Source organism: Marmota monax, unplaced genomic scaffold (assembly GCF_021218885.2).
Source record: "Marmota monax isolate L192 unplaced genomic scaffold, Marmota_monax_Labrador192_F-V1.1 WCK01_AAM20220418_F8-fsc00013, whole genome shotgun sequence".
In the NCBI taxonomy this organism is placed as follows: domain Eukaryota; kingdom Metazoa; phylum Chordata; class Mammalia; order Rodentia; family Sciuridae; genus Marmota; species Marmota monax.
The window spans coordinates 24,468,749-24,483,658 of NW_026692202.1; the positions used below are offsets into that span (position 1 = coordinate 24,468,749).

The 14,910-nt window shown below is 32.1% G+C and overlaps 1 protein-coding gene across 8 annotated transcripts in view; it reads right to left on the reverse strand.

The window, feature by feature from the left end:
• Dop1a (DOP1 leucine zipper like protein A) overlaps nucleotides 1-14,910 on the reverse strand; it is a 108,497-nt gene that overhangs the window by 41,107 nt on the left and 52,480 nt on the right. For 5 of the 8 annotated variants that reach the window (XM_058575905.1, XM_058575902.1, XM_058575904.1 and 2 more), the window contains exons 9-16: nucleotides 14,384-14,492; nucleotides 12,897-13,017; nucleotides 10,750-10,869; nucleotides 8,894-9,008; nucleotides 8,395-8,424; nucleotides 7,868-8,098; nucleotides 1,291-1,912; nucleotides 385-659 (exon numbers count right to left, since the gene is read on the reverse strand). In XM_058575905.1, coding sequence (XP_058431888.1) covers nucleotides 385-659; nucleotides 1,291-1,912; nucleotides 7,868-8,098; nucleotides 8,395-8,424; nucleotides 8,894-9,008; nucleotides 10,750-10,869; nucleotides 12,897-13,017; nucleotides 14,384-14,492 — 1,623 coding nt within the window. The remainder of the gene's footprint in view (nucleotides 1-384; nucleotides 660-1,290; nucleotides 1,913-7,867; nucleotides 8,099-8,394; nucleotides 8,425-8,893; nucleotides 9,009-10,749; nucleotides 10,870-12,896; nucleotides 13,018-14,383; nucleotides 14,493-14,910) is intronic. The other 3 variants (XM_058575907.1, XM_058575903.1, XM_058575910.1) reach the window with 1 other exon arrangement.

Here is a 14,910-nt window from a genome sequence, read left to right on the forward strand (position 1 = left end):
AGATATTGAAAACTTTTATTCATAAAATTATAGCTGCTTAATATGTAATATATTCCAAACCTACATATATTCTATGTAGAAAATACCATCTATATTATTGTGGTAGAAATGAAATACTGCATTATTTTCTGAATGACATTATATATCACAGATGATAAGTAGGCAAAATGGAGAGTCAGAAAAACTTTCCATGGGAGTTTTAGAGAGATGAGGTTTTAACTCTATGGAAAGTAAAAAGTGTCACAACCACTTAATCTGGAAATAAGTTCTACTATATAAATTAACTTTTCTCCCTTTTGGTTAAAATTATTTCCTCCATGGCTTCACTGAACTACATATAGTGATTATCTTAGTCACATACAATAGTATTTATTTAAAATTTACCTTGAAAAATTCAGTCTTCTCAGCTATGTACCTCAGATTGCCCTGAGTGAGGGGAGGTCTAATAACCACAGCTACTCTTCCCTGGTTTGGACTTAAAGGTTGTGCAGGCTCCATGCTGTTGATATTTTCCCCAGTGACCATGGCCACAGATTGAGTCAGTCCTACCAGGTCCATAACTAGTGAAACAGCAACACTCTGAACACTGAAATCACTTGCTTGGCTACAAGCATTCATGAGAGTCTGGAGCCACTGAGGAGGCTGTACATGCTCACAGTCTGAAACAAAAGATGAAACAATTAGTTCACCACATTGAACATTTCACACATACTCTAATTTCCAAAAAAAAAAAAAACAAAAAACCCAAAGCAACCATATTTCCTACCTTTAGCCCTTGATTTGTTAATAAAATTAAGATTTCTCACTTAGTTTAGAGCTTTAAAAAAAGAAAGCAGCAACAAGAATTCCATCAACTATTTTTTTTCAATGTATATTTTTCTCATGCCCAGACTTAAATCTATTTTCCTATCTGAGAAGTCTATTTATCAAAACATATTATCTAGTACACGCTGTACTATGTGTGTATATATAAAAATTTAAATAAAGGTAAACATACATGATGCTGCCATAATAAAGGAAACCAATGAATCATCCAATGTTACATTATGTTTCTCCAGAGATTTCCTTTTTAACTTCTACTCACCTGCAAGCAAACTGTGAAAGTCATCAAAATCACAAAAATTTCTAACAGTAATTTCCCCACTGTGACTGTATTTCATTTAAAAGATTTATAAATTAATATGATATTGTTAAAAAAATAACTGGCTAAGAATTTCCAGTTTTAATATCTGAGTTGTTCTTACATATAAATAGCATGCTACAGAAATATTGAAATATAGGTAATCTTACCAGTCTCCAGCTTTTCAGAACATAACTCTGGTGTATGGTTCCCCTCAGCAATGTAAACTGGGAAACTTGAACACTCTAGGAAAAGCTGACAGGCAGCAAGGAAGGCAGAAAGGTATTCTTTTGAAGTTTTTTGTTTACTTATGTTTCTCTCTCTTACATCTCCTTGTGAATCCCTGTCCCATTTTGAAGTTTCTCCTTGTGTTTGACTAAGATCCCCTTGATGCTCTGTAGCCAAAGCCTGAGGAAAAGAGTTACTCTGAATAATATAGAGGTTGATAAGTCTGGTAAGAAACTGTTGGACATACTCCAAGCAGCATTGCATTGCAGTCTTTTGGGCTGTCTTCCCACTTTGGGGTGCTGTGCCCTGAGTGACTGTGGAAGGAGGATGGATGATGGTTTCTTCAGATCCCACAGTGGATGCTGTTTCTGTCTCAGAAGATGTGCTACCAACTGGGATGGTAGATGCCCCCTGCCCTTCACTTAGTTCCCTGTCAATGTCATCAGTTCTATCTGCTTGATATTGTATAAACTCAGTGAAGCCACTTTCTGATGATCGACTACTTGGTGGATTTTCTCCATCTTCAAACACTTCAGTAGGATTTTCCAGAGCAACTGATGATACCTGGTAGAGATTTTTTAAAAACAAAAGTCTGAGTAGGTACATGCATATATCAGGAATTAGAAACAGCCACCTTTTTAAAAATTTTTTTGTTTTTAGTTGTTGATAGAACTTAGTTTTATTGTTTTGTTTATTTATAATAAATAATAGCAGTATTTATTTATTTATTTAAAATAAAAGCAGTACTGAGAATCGAACCCAGTGTCTCACACATGATAGGCAAGTGCTCTATCACTATGCTACAATCCCAGCCCAAGGAATGGCCACCTTTTGAGAGAAGTTTTAGACTACTTACAATTTAATTTGCATTCTATTGAATCTTAATGCAGTTCCTATATTGACGTATATGTTTATGATAATAGGAAATACTGATAGGGCTCTAATAAACACATTATATATATTCATTTGCCAAGTATTTATTATTAATTGTATGCATATCATAAGGTCAGTTTCTTGAGGTCAAAAATACATATATGCACCGATCCTTAGGATCTGTATCCTTGTTTCTAAATAACAATGCATTTTTATATCATAATTTATCATATCTCTAATTGTATATAAGGTATGTTGACACCAAATTCACATCTTCATACATGTATTTTGTATAATGATGAGGGTCTCCTTCCACCATCCATGCTATTCTCCTTCTCACTCCCTTTCCCTCCTACCCCTATTCCCTATCTAGAAAGAATTGTAAAGAAAAAATAATAATAATAATGAGAGCTCTTGTATAATGGCATAATTTGGAGTGAGCATACTTTATATATAGAGTTACGAAAAATGATGTTGTGAATGGATAAATATAATTGTAATGCATTCCGCTATTGTCATGTAATAAATAAATAAATAGTTCATGAGCACTCTTAGCTTATCATGCTGCCTAGTTCTGTTTAAAGTGAGTCAGCAATCAATCAAATACACCTTTGGTTTTTCTGGTAAATGACAATTTATGAATACATCCTTTATATGTGTGTTGATTAAAATGCAAGTAATTTAGCAACTGTTTATTATTGGACTTTTTCCAATGATGTTATTACATTTTTGAATGGGTATGTTTTTGCAACTGGAACTGCTGGATATTTTAGAGTTTGATGTAACCACATTCAACAATTAACTAAAATACATATATTTCAAACAAACAAACAAAAAAACAATGCAGTTAATCTACTTCATGAAATTACCATCCTAATGTCAAAACAATGCAAAGAATGAGGCATGTAAAGTTAAAAAATAAAATTAGAAATAAGGGGCTGGGGCTGTAGCTCAGTGGTAGAACACTTGCCTAGCATGTGTGATGCACTGGGTTTGATCTTGAGCATCACATAAAAGTAAATAAACAAAATAAAGGTGAAAAAAATTAGAAATAAAATCTAATAGGTTGTCTGTTCAAGAACATGTGAATGTGAACATTTGTTGAAAAGTATGAAGTACTAATTAAATGTTTGCTATTAATTTTGTATTCTTCCAGTGACTAGTTATTGAACTTATGAGATATGCCAGATACTGTATTAGATAGTAGTAATAAAATGAATAGTTTATAATCTAGAGGGAAAGAGGACAAATGAACAAATGAACCAGTTCTTGGAGTAGAGCTGGAATGCATTAACCTTTCCCTTGTTAATAAGGATAAGTATAATCAAATGTAGTTTCTCATTTAGTTTAAACAAAGTTGTGCATATCATGACTTTCTTGGGTAATTTTATGCTAGAGAATAATTTGAATAAGATTATTAAAAAGCAGTCTTATTAATATGTGAATTCAGTGCTCTGTTGCTCAAAGCTGTCTTACCCAATGTTCCCTGCTTCAGTTAATGACACTACTGCTCATGAAAGCTATTAAGATAGAAACCTAGGAGTCATTTTTTGTACCTCTTCCATCTCTGCTCCCCTTTCTTACTCCCCCACTTCCACATCAGTATAATAGCGATAGGTGTGGGCTCCATGTCAGCTGGGCCTTTGACACTCACTAGCTATATGATTCTTAGCAAGTTATTAACCTCTCCAAACCTCCATTTCCTAATCTGTGTAGTCCCTCCTTATCCGTGGGGGATATGTCCCAAGATCCCCAGTGGATTCCTGAAACCATGAATAGTACTGAACCTTATTTATACTATGATATTTCCTATACAGACTATGATAGCATTAAATTATAAGTTAGGCATGTTAAGATATAAACAATAACTAATCATGTAACAGAGCAACAATAAACTGATAAAAGTTATGTGAATGTGGTTTCAAAATATCTTCTGTACTTATTCTTTTTGTGATGATATGACATGATACAATGCCTACGTGATGAGATGCAGTGAGATGAATAATGTAGGCACTGTGATCCAATGTTAGGGTATGAATGCTTCACTTATGTATGGATTTTATTTCAGGAATCTTCCGTTTAATATATTAAGACTCTTGTTGACCATGTGTAAGTGAAAAGCTGGCAAGGGCAACTGTAGGTAAGGAAGACCACTATAATTGAGATGACAATAATGTATACTTTTTACAATGCCTAGCTCTTAGCAAACGCTCAGAAAATGTTAGTGATCACTCATTATCCTTAAAATATACCACTAAGTCTTTTTGTTTTGTCTTCCCAAATATATTGCTAATCCATCCATTTCTTTCTTCACTCTCCCATCTTATTAGCACAAGTTACCACTACCTTTCACCTGTGCTACTTCAGGTTTCCCCACATCATTTTTGTTTCTCAGATGCTCACTGTAACCACAGCAATTTTTCTTTTTTTTTCTTTTTAAATATGTAGTTATAAGTGGACACATATCTTTATTTTATTTTATGTGGTGCTGAGGATCAAACCCAGTGCCTCATGTATGCTAGGCAAGCGCTCTACCTCTCAGCCACAACCCCAGTCCACAGCAATTTTTCTAATATACAAATCTGATCATGCCACTTTCCCTTCAATGTCTTCCCATTACTCCTAATAAAAGCCTTGTTGCAATGAAAACAGCTCTACAAGGATTGGCCCCTATCTCCCTCACAGCTATATTGCCATATCTGCATAGTGCTCCTTTCTGCCCACGTCTTTCTTTCCAAATGTTCCTTCCTCTATCTTGTGTTTTCTTCTTTCTAACTTGCCGCTACTCTACCAATTCCTGTAGGGTTTCACTCAAATACTTCTCAAGAAAACTTTCATTTGTCTCTAACCTAGGGCAGGTCACCCCCATTTTCCACATTTCTACCTCTTTAGACTTCATACATTAATAATAACAATAATTAAATGTGAAATCACTTGTTTAATATGTGTCTCCCATCTAGAAAAAAAGGGTTGAGAATTGTAGAGACTTCCTAATTCACCACTGGATAGCTGATGCCTAACAGAGTGAGTGTTGAATGAAGAAATGTGGTTTTCCCTGTTTCAAAGGTAAGAAAACTGAGGCTCAGGAAGGTTAAAAACAAAAAGAAAAAACCCTGCCCAAGTCATAGTGGATAAGCTTAGCAATTATTAGAATAGCTCAGATGAGGTGATTTAAACTATGTTCTCTTCACCAAAGCACATGAGTAAGAGTACTTTTCCTATTATAATGTCAAATTTAGAGGTGGCTATCAGAATGGAACTTACTAACCAAATTTTCTCCATTGAAAAGTTTGGTGACCATATGAAATCATGTACATTTTTTAAAAGACCCTCTCAAATGATAAAATTTAGAATATTGTAAAATTATTTTTGTATTATTCTTAACAAAAGGGTCATAAAATGATGATATTCAGTTAGTTCAAGGGTATAAATTTAACTGAACTTGCATACAATTATTATATTGATTGGTATAAAATATATTACATAGATACATATGTTCATATTATGCATAATTTTGTAATAAAACATCTTTCTGAAAATAGAAAGCAATGACATTTTGGGTATTTGAGTATACAGATCAAGTACAATAATTTAAAAAAATGCATGAAGTACATAGAGTCAAATAAGATTTATCATTTTTCCCCGCATACTGGGAATTGAATCCAGGGCTTAGCATGTACTAGGCAAGTGCTCTACCACTGAGTTACATCCACACCTCTTCTTCTTTTTAAAGTTTTATCCTGAGACAAAGTCTTGTCAAGTTACCCTGACTGACTTCAAACTTGTGGTCCTCCTGCCTCAGCCTCCTGAGTAGCTGGAATTACAGGCATGTCACACCTTATCTGGATAGATTTATAATTTTTAAAAAAAGTCAGTCCTTCACTTACACATTAAAAAATGGAATATAGAAAAACAACTTCAGCTTTTAAGGATGATCAATTTTCATACATCCAGGCAAAGATAATATATTGTACTCAATAAAAATATATGAAAAAAAATACATGGTCTGGAGGCAGAGGAGAAAACCATAGATGGGGAAAGGCATACTCTAATAGGGTTAATGACACTTTATAATTTAAAAAAATATATTATTTAACTGTCCTTCATTTAATATGAGTAGATGTTACCATTTACCTTACTCATATACACTAAGAAGGCCCCTGAATATTTTCTACATAGTGAATCTTCACGTATTTGAATATGCTATTGAAAGAATGCTGAGGGTCTTCCTTCTCTTACTCTCATTAATTTCATTCAAATGAAAACCAAAGTCTCAAAATTAGTTAACACCTAATTTAGTTTTATTTCTAAGAAAACCTCAGCAGCATAATTTAAGGAAAAAGTGCAATAAAATAAATTCCCAGCAATGGTATAGACGCTATATATATATATATATATATATATATATATATATATATATATATATATATATTAATGATCAGGTTTTAAAGAAAATAAGACAAACTGGTTTAAGTTTCTATAGGATAATCCTATAGTACATTTAAATTGACCAAAAGCTTGGTAATTTCATTTCACATATGAAATGGACCAAGAAAAAAAGTTTAGGATTAATTCCTGGTGGGAAAGTTTGCATGACATCATCCTAAAATATATTTTGCCTGCCTAGGGGAAAAAAAGCAACTAAAGGAAAAAAAAAAAAAAAGTAAGGTCAATTAAATAAACCTAGGATGTAGGCAATAAACTTGATACTCTAGAAATTTTCAAATCTTTGTTTTAAGGGACTGCCACTGTGCTTAAATTCAATGTAATCATTATTATATAATTCAGTTGAATGTTTTCATTCATGTTTACTAACAATTTTAATGTTATTATGGAAAACTTTTAAATTATTGATTTTTTCCTAAGTGTTTCAGAGTTGTTTAAGTCTATTACTGGTAAGACATTAAAATTATTATAATATTCTACTCAGTTTCATTAAGAAAGTATTAAACATCTGGATGACTGAGAAGACTAACCATCTAAATTTTAAGAGGATGATGATAAGACTGATGCAAGTGAAAATGAATAGTATAGTTTACATATAGATTGGTTATCCAATTTGGTAGCCTGTAGCCATGTATAACTACTGACAATGTAAAAAGTGGCTAGTTTGAATAAGGAATTAAATTTGAAATTTTATTTAAATTTTAGCATTAATAATTTAGATATTAAAAACTCTGAAACAACTTGGATATGTGACTCCAATTTTTCAAATGTAAATTTTACAAATTCAATAGAGACCAAGTATTTCTCATAAAAATTTAGTATTTGAATGGAGTCATATTATAAGTATAAAATACTTTACATATATTACTTGCATTGTAATTTTTATTTATTTTAATTTTTTATTTGTTCTAATTAGTTATACATGACAGTAGAATGCATTTTGACACGTATATAAATGGAATATAACTCCTCATTCTTCTGGTTGCACATGATATGAATTACATATACATGACCACTTCTACTGGAAAATACTAACACAGATTTTAAAAAAAAAAAGGCCTACAAAATGTTCTATTGCTATAGCTCTTGGGTCTAAGAAGACATCACTGTTAAATGCTTGTGTAAAAATGATTTAACTCAGAAACTTCTGTTTTGAAGAAGTATAACTGGTCTAATAACCAAAAAAACAGCTAGAATTACCTTTTTGTCTTCCCATTCTTTGACCGTATTCTGCCCATTTGCAAATTGCAACACACCTCCAGTGCCAGCAGATAACAGTGGAGGTTGGACTTTGCTAAGAATCTTTGAGCACAGCCTGAGAGAATCTGTGAGCTCAGGTAAGCGCAATGTTTGGAGGTGGCTTGTCAGGGCAGAAATCATCCTGAGCAGCAACTGGGGCAAGTGTTCTGTCTGGATTTCAATATAAGTCTCCTGGGGAAAAAAGTAAAATAAGAAATAATTAAACAATTTATAACTTCAAAATCATACTATTTTTCAATCTATACAAATTCAGCAATAATTTTACTCATTTTACAGATATCATGCTCTTAATTAACACTGTATAGTTAATTTATTACTGATGACATAAAATTTCTATCCCCAAATTCTCAATTTAAGTATTTCAAAGCATATATTATAAAATAACCCCAGTTTTATCTGCTATATTATTGAACTTATAACAAAAGTGAATAGAATCAGTTAAAAACAAAACAGGCTGAATGTCATACCTGACACAGCACCCTCATACTTCTAGTAGGCTTCAAAATGAGAAAGCAAAAAATTGAGGAGAGAAAACATAAGGGGAAAAGATTTCCAACAGTCTTCATTTAATAGAAAGAACCATTAATGAATACAAATGCAGCATTACATTACCACATACTGAACAGTTAAGATTTTATAACATGCAGTTAGAAAGTATATTCCATGTATTTTATATACATATATACACATCAGAGGACAAAATACTTGACAATTTTATGAAAAAAACTATATACAAGGGAAGAAAATCAATTTAATTTTAAAGATAAAATTTATTTGAGGCTGGAGAAATAGCTCAGTGGTAGAGCACGTGCCTAGCATACATTAGGTCCTGGGTTAAACTCAGCACCATAAAGAAGAAAAAAAAAATGATGAGATTTATTTGAAGATGAGATTTTATCTCCAACATGAAATATCTGGACTATGTTTTTAGATTTCCTTGATATCTTGTTACCAAGGTGGTCTTACCAAAGAAACTATATCCAACAAAAAATCCACCAGTAAGCAGAAATTGGTCAGTTGTAACTCAGATGACTCACTACTATCTCCAGGCCCAATCTGAAGTCTGGCGTGCAGTGTCCTCCTAAAAGGACAAAATTCACTTTATCAAGTGTAGTATCAAGTGATATAATACATGGACAATATCAATGTCTTTCTAATGAGGGCCAAGTCAAAAATGGGTCATGCATGGTAATTGTAATGTTCTGGTTATGACATATTCTCTTTTCCCTTTTACAGGACATTACTGTACCTCTGTGGAGAATTCTCAAAGCAAGATTCCTAGTCCTAACTGAAACTCCTATCCTGTACTTTCCAGTATTCTGGATGGATCTTACTTTTGGGAACTTATTTACCATTGCCCCCACTATAGACATCATCTCCTAGTTAAAAATGAATTATTTGCTAGTTGATGTCTAAAATTAGGGCCTTTGTTTAAACCATTTTGTCCTCCTGGACTACTATCCTCCCCAACTTCGTTCTCTCACATCTAGAGTGTATCTATCTTTTCAGGTCTGAGAATAGATGTTACCACTTCCAGGAAGTCTCTTCTTATCCAAGTAGTAGAGATCATTCCTCCAACAAACATTCATATTAAATGATATTAATCCTATATTACCATACACTGCCCTATACTCCGAAGATACAAAGAATATGATATAGTCCCTGAGCAGTAAGAAATATAAGCACACAGACAAATGACTGCGTCAACATTGTGGGAGTAGTTGATTCTGATGGGTGATGTGAGGCAGTCAAGGAAGGCTATTGAAAGGTAGGTGACTTCTGTGTAGGACTTTAGCAATGGGTGAAGAGGGCAGAATATTTATAAAGAATAGCAAAAAAAAATTCAGCTTCATAAAAGGTAATGTGCGTTCAGTGAGTAGTTCATGTTAGCTCAAGATGCATGGATATGTGTCTGTGAACACAGAAATAAACAGAAGGGTGGATGTATGTTTGTGAACATAGAAGGTAAAAACCTAGGGTAAGGTCAGGTGATAAAAATATATTCATAATTCCCTGCATTTCTATATTTTAATCTGAGGCATTTAAAAATTTTAATTTAATACTAGGAATATACATGTGCATTTCTTACTTGACCCATAATAAGATCTTTAAAGGAGGATTATCTATATGCCTACTACAATGCTTTTCACTGGGTGTTCAACTCTGCCAAATGTGAAAGCAAACAACCTTAAAAGTCATTAAAGAAATTCACAAATAACAGTAACATTTATATCTTGAAAGACTCTTAAACCAAAGATTATATATGTTTACTTTCTGACTATGTACTCCCTGAGGCTTGAGAGGTTAATCTGGTTTTGAGAGGATTTAAACTAGAATCCAGTTAGATTTTACTCTGGTTTGTTAGCATTCTAAAATTTTCAAACCATTTTTTTTTTTTTTAGGTTTTATATCCTAAGAGGTATTGCTTACCATGGACAATATGGGCTAATCCTATAGCTTTAAAAACACAGAAATGACCAAGGGAGTTTTAATCAAAGTGTGCTTCAGCACACTTTCCCAACAGCATACCTGCTATCCTCTCTCTGACAAACAAAAGCTGGATTACTTACTACAGGCTAGAGAGGTAAAATCTTTCATCTATACTGATAAATGACTATCTCATCTTTAAGCTGCTTTCTAATTCTAAGATTATATGATCAATGATTTTTATATCCTAGAGTGACATGGTAGAGCCAGATTATGGCTAGTACATAATTAATAGTTTTCAGTAATAGAATGTATAAAAGAACATTATTATCATTAGATTGAACAATTAAAAAATCAAATGTTGGCATTGGATGTTATTAAATAGTTTAACATACCTACAACATTCTTCAAACCAACGAGCAACGTAATCCCACATATAATAAGGTTCAAAGGAATTAAAGAGAAGGTTGGCAGTTTTAATCAGCTCTGCTGTTTTCTTGTTTTCCCTTAATTTACTAAAGAAAAGAGAAGAAACAAAAACTAAAAAATATTAATATTTGTTTTTCAAATTTAAATTTGAGTGCAATATTATTAGGGCACACATATTCCTAGGTAGCTACTAGAAAATGTGCTAGTAAAAAGATTGCAACAAATCATTTTTATCTATTACTACTCCTGTTACTTTCTATGTAATTATTTTTCACACTTTGAGTTTTCATAATTCAAATGTATGATCAAGATCAGAAATTAGCCTTGCATAATTCTCTGCATAATAAAAACTACAAAAGAACAGGAAATTCTTTTAAAACTTTTTAAGTGCATAACTGTTAACTTTGCACCAAACTTTGGCACATCAGTAGTAATTTGATTTTAACAGCCTTGATTCTGAAGAACTTTGCCTTCTTTCCTATGCTATTTAGGAATTTCTTTTTTTAGTTAGTTAATTTATTTTAATTAGGTATATGTAAAAACAGAATGCATTTTGATTCACTGTACACAACAGCAGCACAACTTTTCATTTCTCTGGTTGTACACAATGTAGTGTAACATCATATGTGCAGTCATACATGTATCTAGGGTAATGATTTCCATCTCATTCCACCATCTTTCAGGAAAGAAAGGGTAAGTTTATTTTGATCAGTTTCACCCTTATTATTATTCTTACCTTGAAAACTAAGAACAAATAGGACTACTATCATAAAAAGCCATTATTATCGAAATTTAATGAAGGAAAAATCATTTTGTTATTTCAAATGGCTACCCTTAGCCCTTCAGACTATTACTTATCTATTTTTCTCCTGCAATAGCAATAAAAACAATTTAATATTTTAACCCTTTATAACAATTAAAAAAATTGTTTTTATAGAGTGAGATACTGTAAATACAACTAGTAGGTGACAGCAGAAAAGACTAAAACTATATTGGGCACGATCAATTCTCAGGCAGAGTATGGAATATAATGCTAGGTTCATCATTAACTTTTCTAACTAAAATAAAGGTTATTGCAAGGTGCATGCCTATAATCCTAGTGGCTTGGAAGGCTGAGACAGGAGGATCACGAGTTCAAAGCCAGCCTCAGCAACAGTGAGGCACTAAGCAACTCAGTGAGACCGTCTGTAAATAAAATACAAAATAGGGCTGGAGATGTGGTGCAGTGGTCAAGTTCCCCTTAGTTCAATACCAGTACAAAAAAAAAAAAACACAATAAAAAAATACAGGGTTTTATAACATCAGAAATAAAAAACTGTCTTAAAATGCTCTTATATGCAAATAAAAGTATGCTTTAGGAAAGTCTAGGGTATCTCTTAACACAAAGGAGATAACAATGAAATGCAAATTAAATAATGTATAGCCTTAGAATTTTTGTCATATTATAATGACAGATGTTACTAGAAAAGAAGTAGTTTGTTCAACCAGAGAATAAAAAGAATATCAGCATGTATTCTGTTACTGTCTTTGGGAACAGGATGTACAAATATTATATTATTTGTCCCAGGCATTAAAAAATATGTATTTACCTGAAAGAAGAAATAAACTTAAAATAAGTGAATATCCAGTGGTTTTTTATTCCATCTTCCTCTTTTTGTGATCGTATAATCTCGGCCCTGAGTATGTCAGGTCACCAAGAGGCACTACCTTATACAAACAACCAGGACTGGTTACCAAGCAAGATACAACTTCCTTTATTAACTGACATGTGGCACTGTCCTGTGCATCTGGTAAATGTAATCTCTTGGAGCCAATATATGTTCATTAACTGCCTAAATCTAATTTTCTAAACTGGTGTGATTAAAAGCAAACTCTGGAATGTGGTGGTTGTACTGTCATGCTTAAAGTTCTGCTTGAATAATGAGGCCAGTTAATTAGGATACTTTATACTACTAAAATATAGTGATATTTTAAACTTCATTTTACTCATCAAACATAAAGTTCCACCAGTTATTACTAGTACTTCAAGTTACATTGACTGAGTAGTGTCTACTTTATCAATGTTAATAAGTGAGGGTATTTTTATGTCATGCTGAATTTTTTAGTAATCTACCTGCTTAACTGAGCATGATCCTTGCTGAAGGGTGGTTCCATCTGAAGATCCAATTCTGCTTTGCATTGAGAATATAATGTTCTAAACACTTCAATCAGAACATCTTCTAGAATTACAGGTCCTAAAATAATAATATACAAATTAAAGACAGTAATTAATTAGCAATGGCAAACCTTGATTATCTGGAAATTGGCCCAATTAAAAGATGATTTAAAGCAAATATTTTTAAAAAATTTATATTCAGAGACTAAAGTTAACTTCACAATTTGAGAAACTTGTTAACAAATAATGGAACATATGTCTATTTAAAGTATAGATTCACATATAAGAGAAATGACAGCACCAAGACAACTAGTTTGGTCAGTTAATAGTTCTGTTTACTTGGATAAGTTATTTAACTTCTTAGAGCTTTAGTTTCCTCATTCTGAATAAGGATAATAAATACCAAACTTAGAAGGCAGTTTTAAGAATTAGGAAAAATATTTATATATTAAGGGGTATCAGGCTACTCCTTTGTAAGGTACAAGCATAGCTCCCAAAATATATTTTTTATTTAGTAAATATTACTGGCATTACTACTATTACTTAAATAATTGTAAAATACATAAAGCTAAATTTTATTGCTATAACACATGGCAATTTCCTTTAAAATTTTTTCTCAGCTTCATTATAATACCTAAAATGTAAACCTTCTAAAGCCATTGATTGAACTTATTATTTTTATATTTTAAAGTATCATTTTTCACTTTGAGACTTGATGAGTTTTGTCATATTTGCTAAAACAGCTGTATGTAATTTGAAGAAATTACACACTTTCTTATTTCATTATTTATAATACTTATATTTTTATTAATTTCTGTCTCAAATATAATAATTAACTTTCCAATAGGTCTAAAATATAACAAATATACAGTGAAGAAATGGACAACAGAATAAAAAGCATCGTGGGGAAGAGGAGAAATATAATAAAAATATTTCTTCTTCAGTCCTTGAATTTTATGAACTACCAGTTAGTTACAATAGATCAGAAATTATTCAATTTCAGTTATTTAATAAGGATTAAGAAGAACTTAGATAACATCTTGAAATCATGACTCTTCTGCTACATATGCAGCAAAAAGTACTAGGTCTGATGATAACATACAGGCTTATGCATACTTGTAATCTCTTAAATTTGAAGAGTGAACTTTAGAAAAAAAAATTTGAGAACTTGTATTTAAAAGCCACCTCAAAATACTGCAATTTTCCTGTGGGGTGTGGTGGCACATGCTTGTAATCCCAGAGACTCAGGAGGCTAAGGCAGGAGGACCATAAGTTCAAAGACAGTCTTAGCAACTTAGTAAGGTCCTAATCAACTTAGTGAGACTCTGTCTCAAAATAAAAAAATAAAAACAAATATAGCAATTTTCCTAATGACTTTGTCTTAATTTTATTTTGAAGCAATATAAAACTACCACATGTCATCTTTAAGCAGCAGTATATATTACCTAGCTCAGGTTTGTCCAGCAAACTGATTAAAATACGAAAAGGTTTTAGATCCTGCATTAGAGTGCTCTCTTCTCCAAATCCATTCACTTGTAAGATTCCCACCATTGCCTTTAAAACAGAAAAGTACACTAGTCATTTAGTAACAGAAAATTTTTAAAGAAAAAATATTTTAAAATATAACCACATGTAATGGAGATTTATATATCTTCCTGCTTTTGTGATACCTTCTTCCTCTGACAGGAAGAAAAATGCTATTTTCATCTCTCTGGAGAGAAGAAAACAGTGGTTATATTTTCTCTAGGGAAAAAAGTAAAAGAGTCAAAGATAATCAAGAAAGACATATTCATGAGTTGAGTGTTTGCCCTCCAAATAAAATGTTTCTTTTTAAGATCATGATCTCCAAACTAGGCCCTGTCATCATGGCATTATCTGCTATTACACAATTATTTTGCCATTAGTGACTCAAAACTCAGCATATAACCTCATTAAAATGCTTCAGATATCATGAATTTTCTCAGTTTGAGAT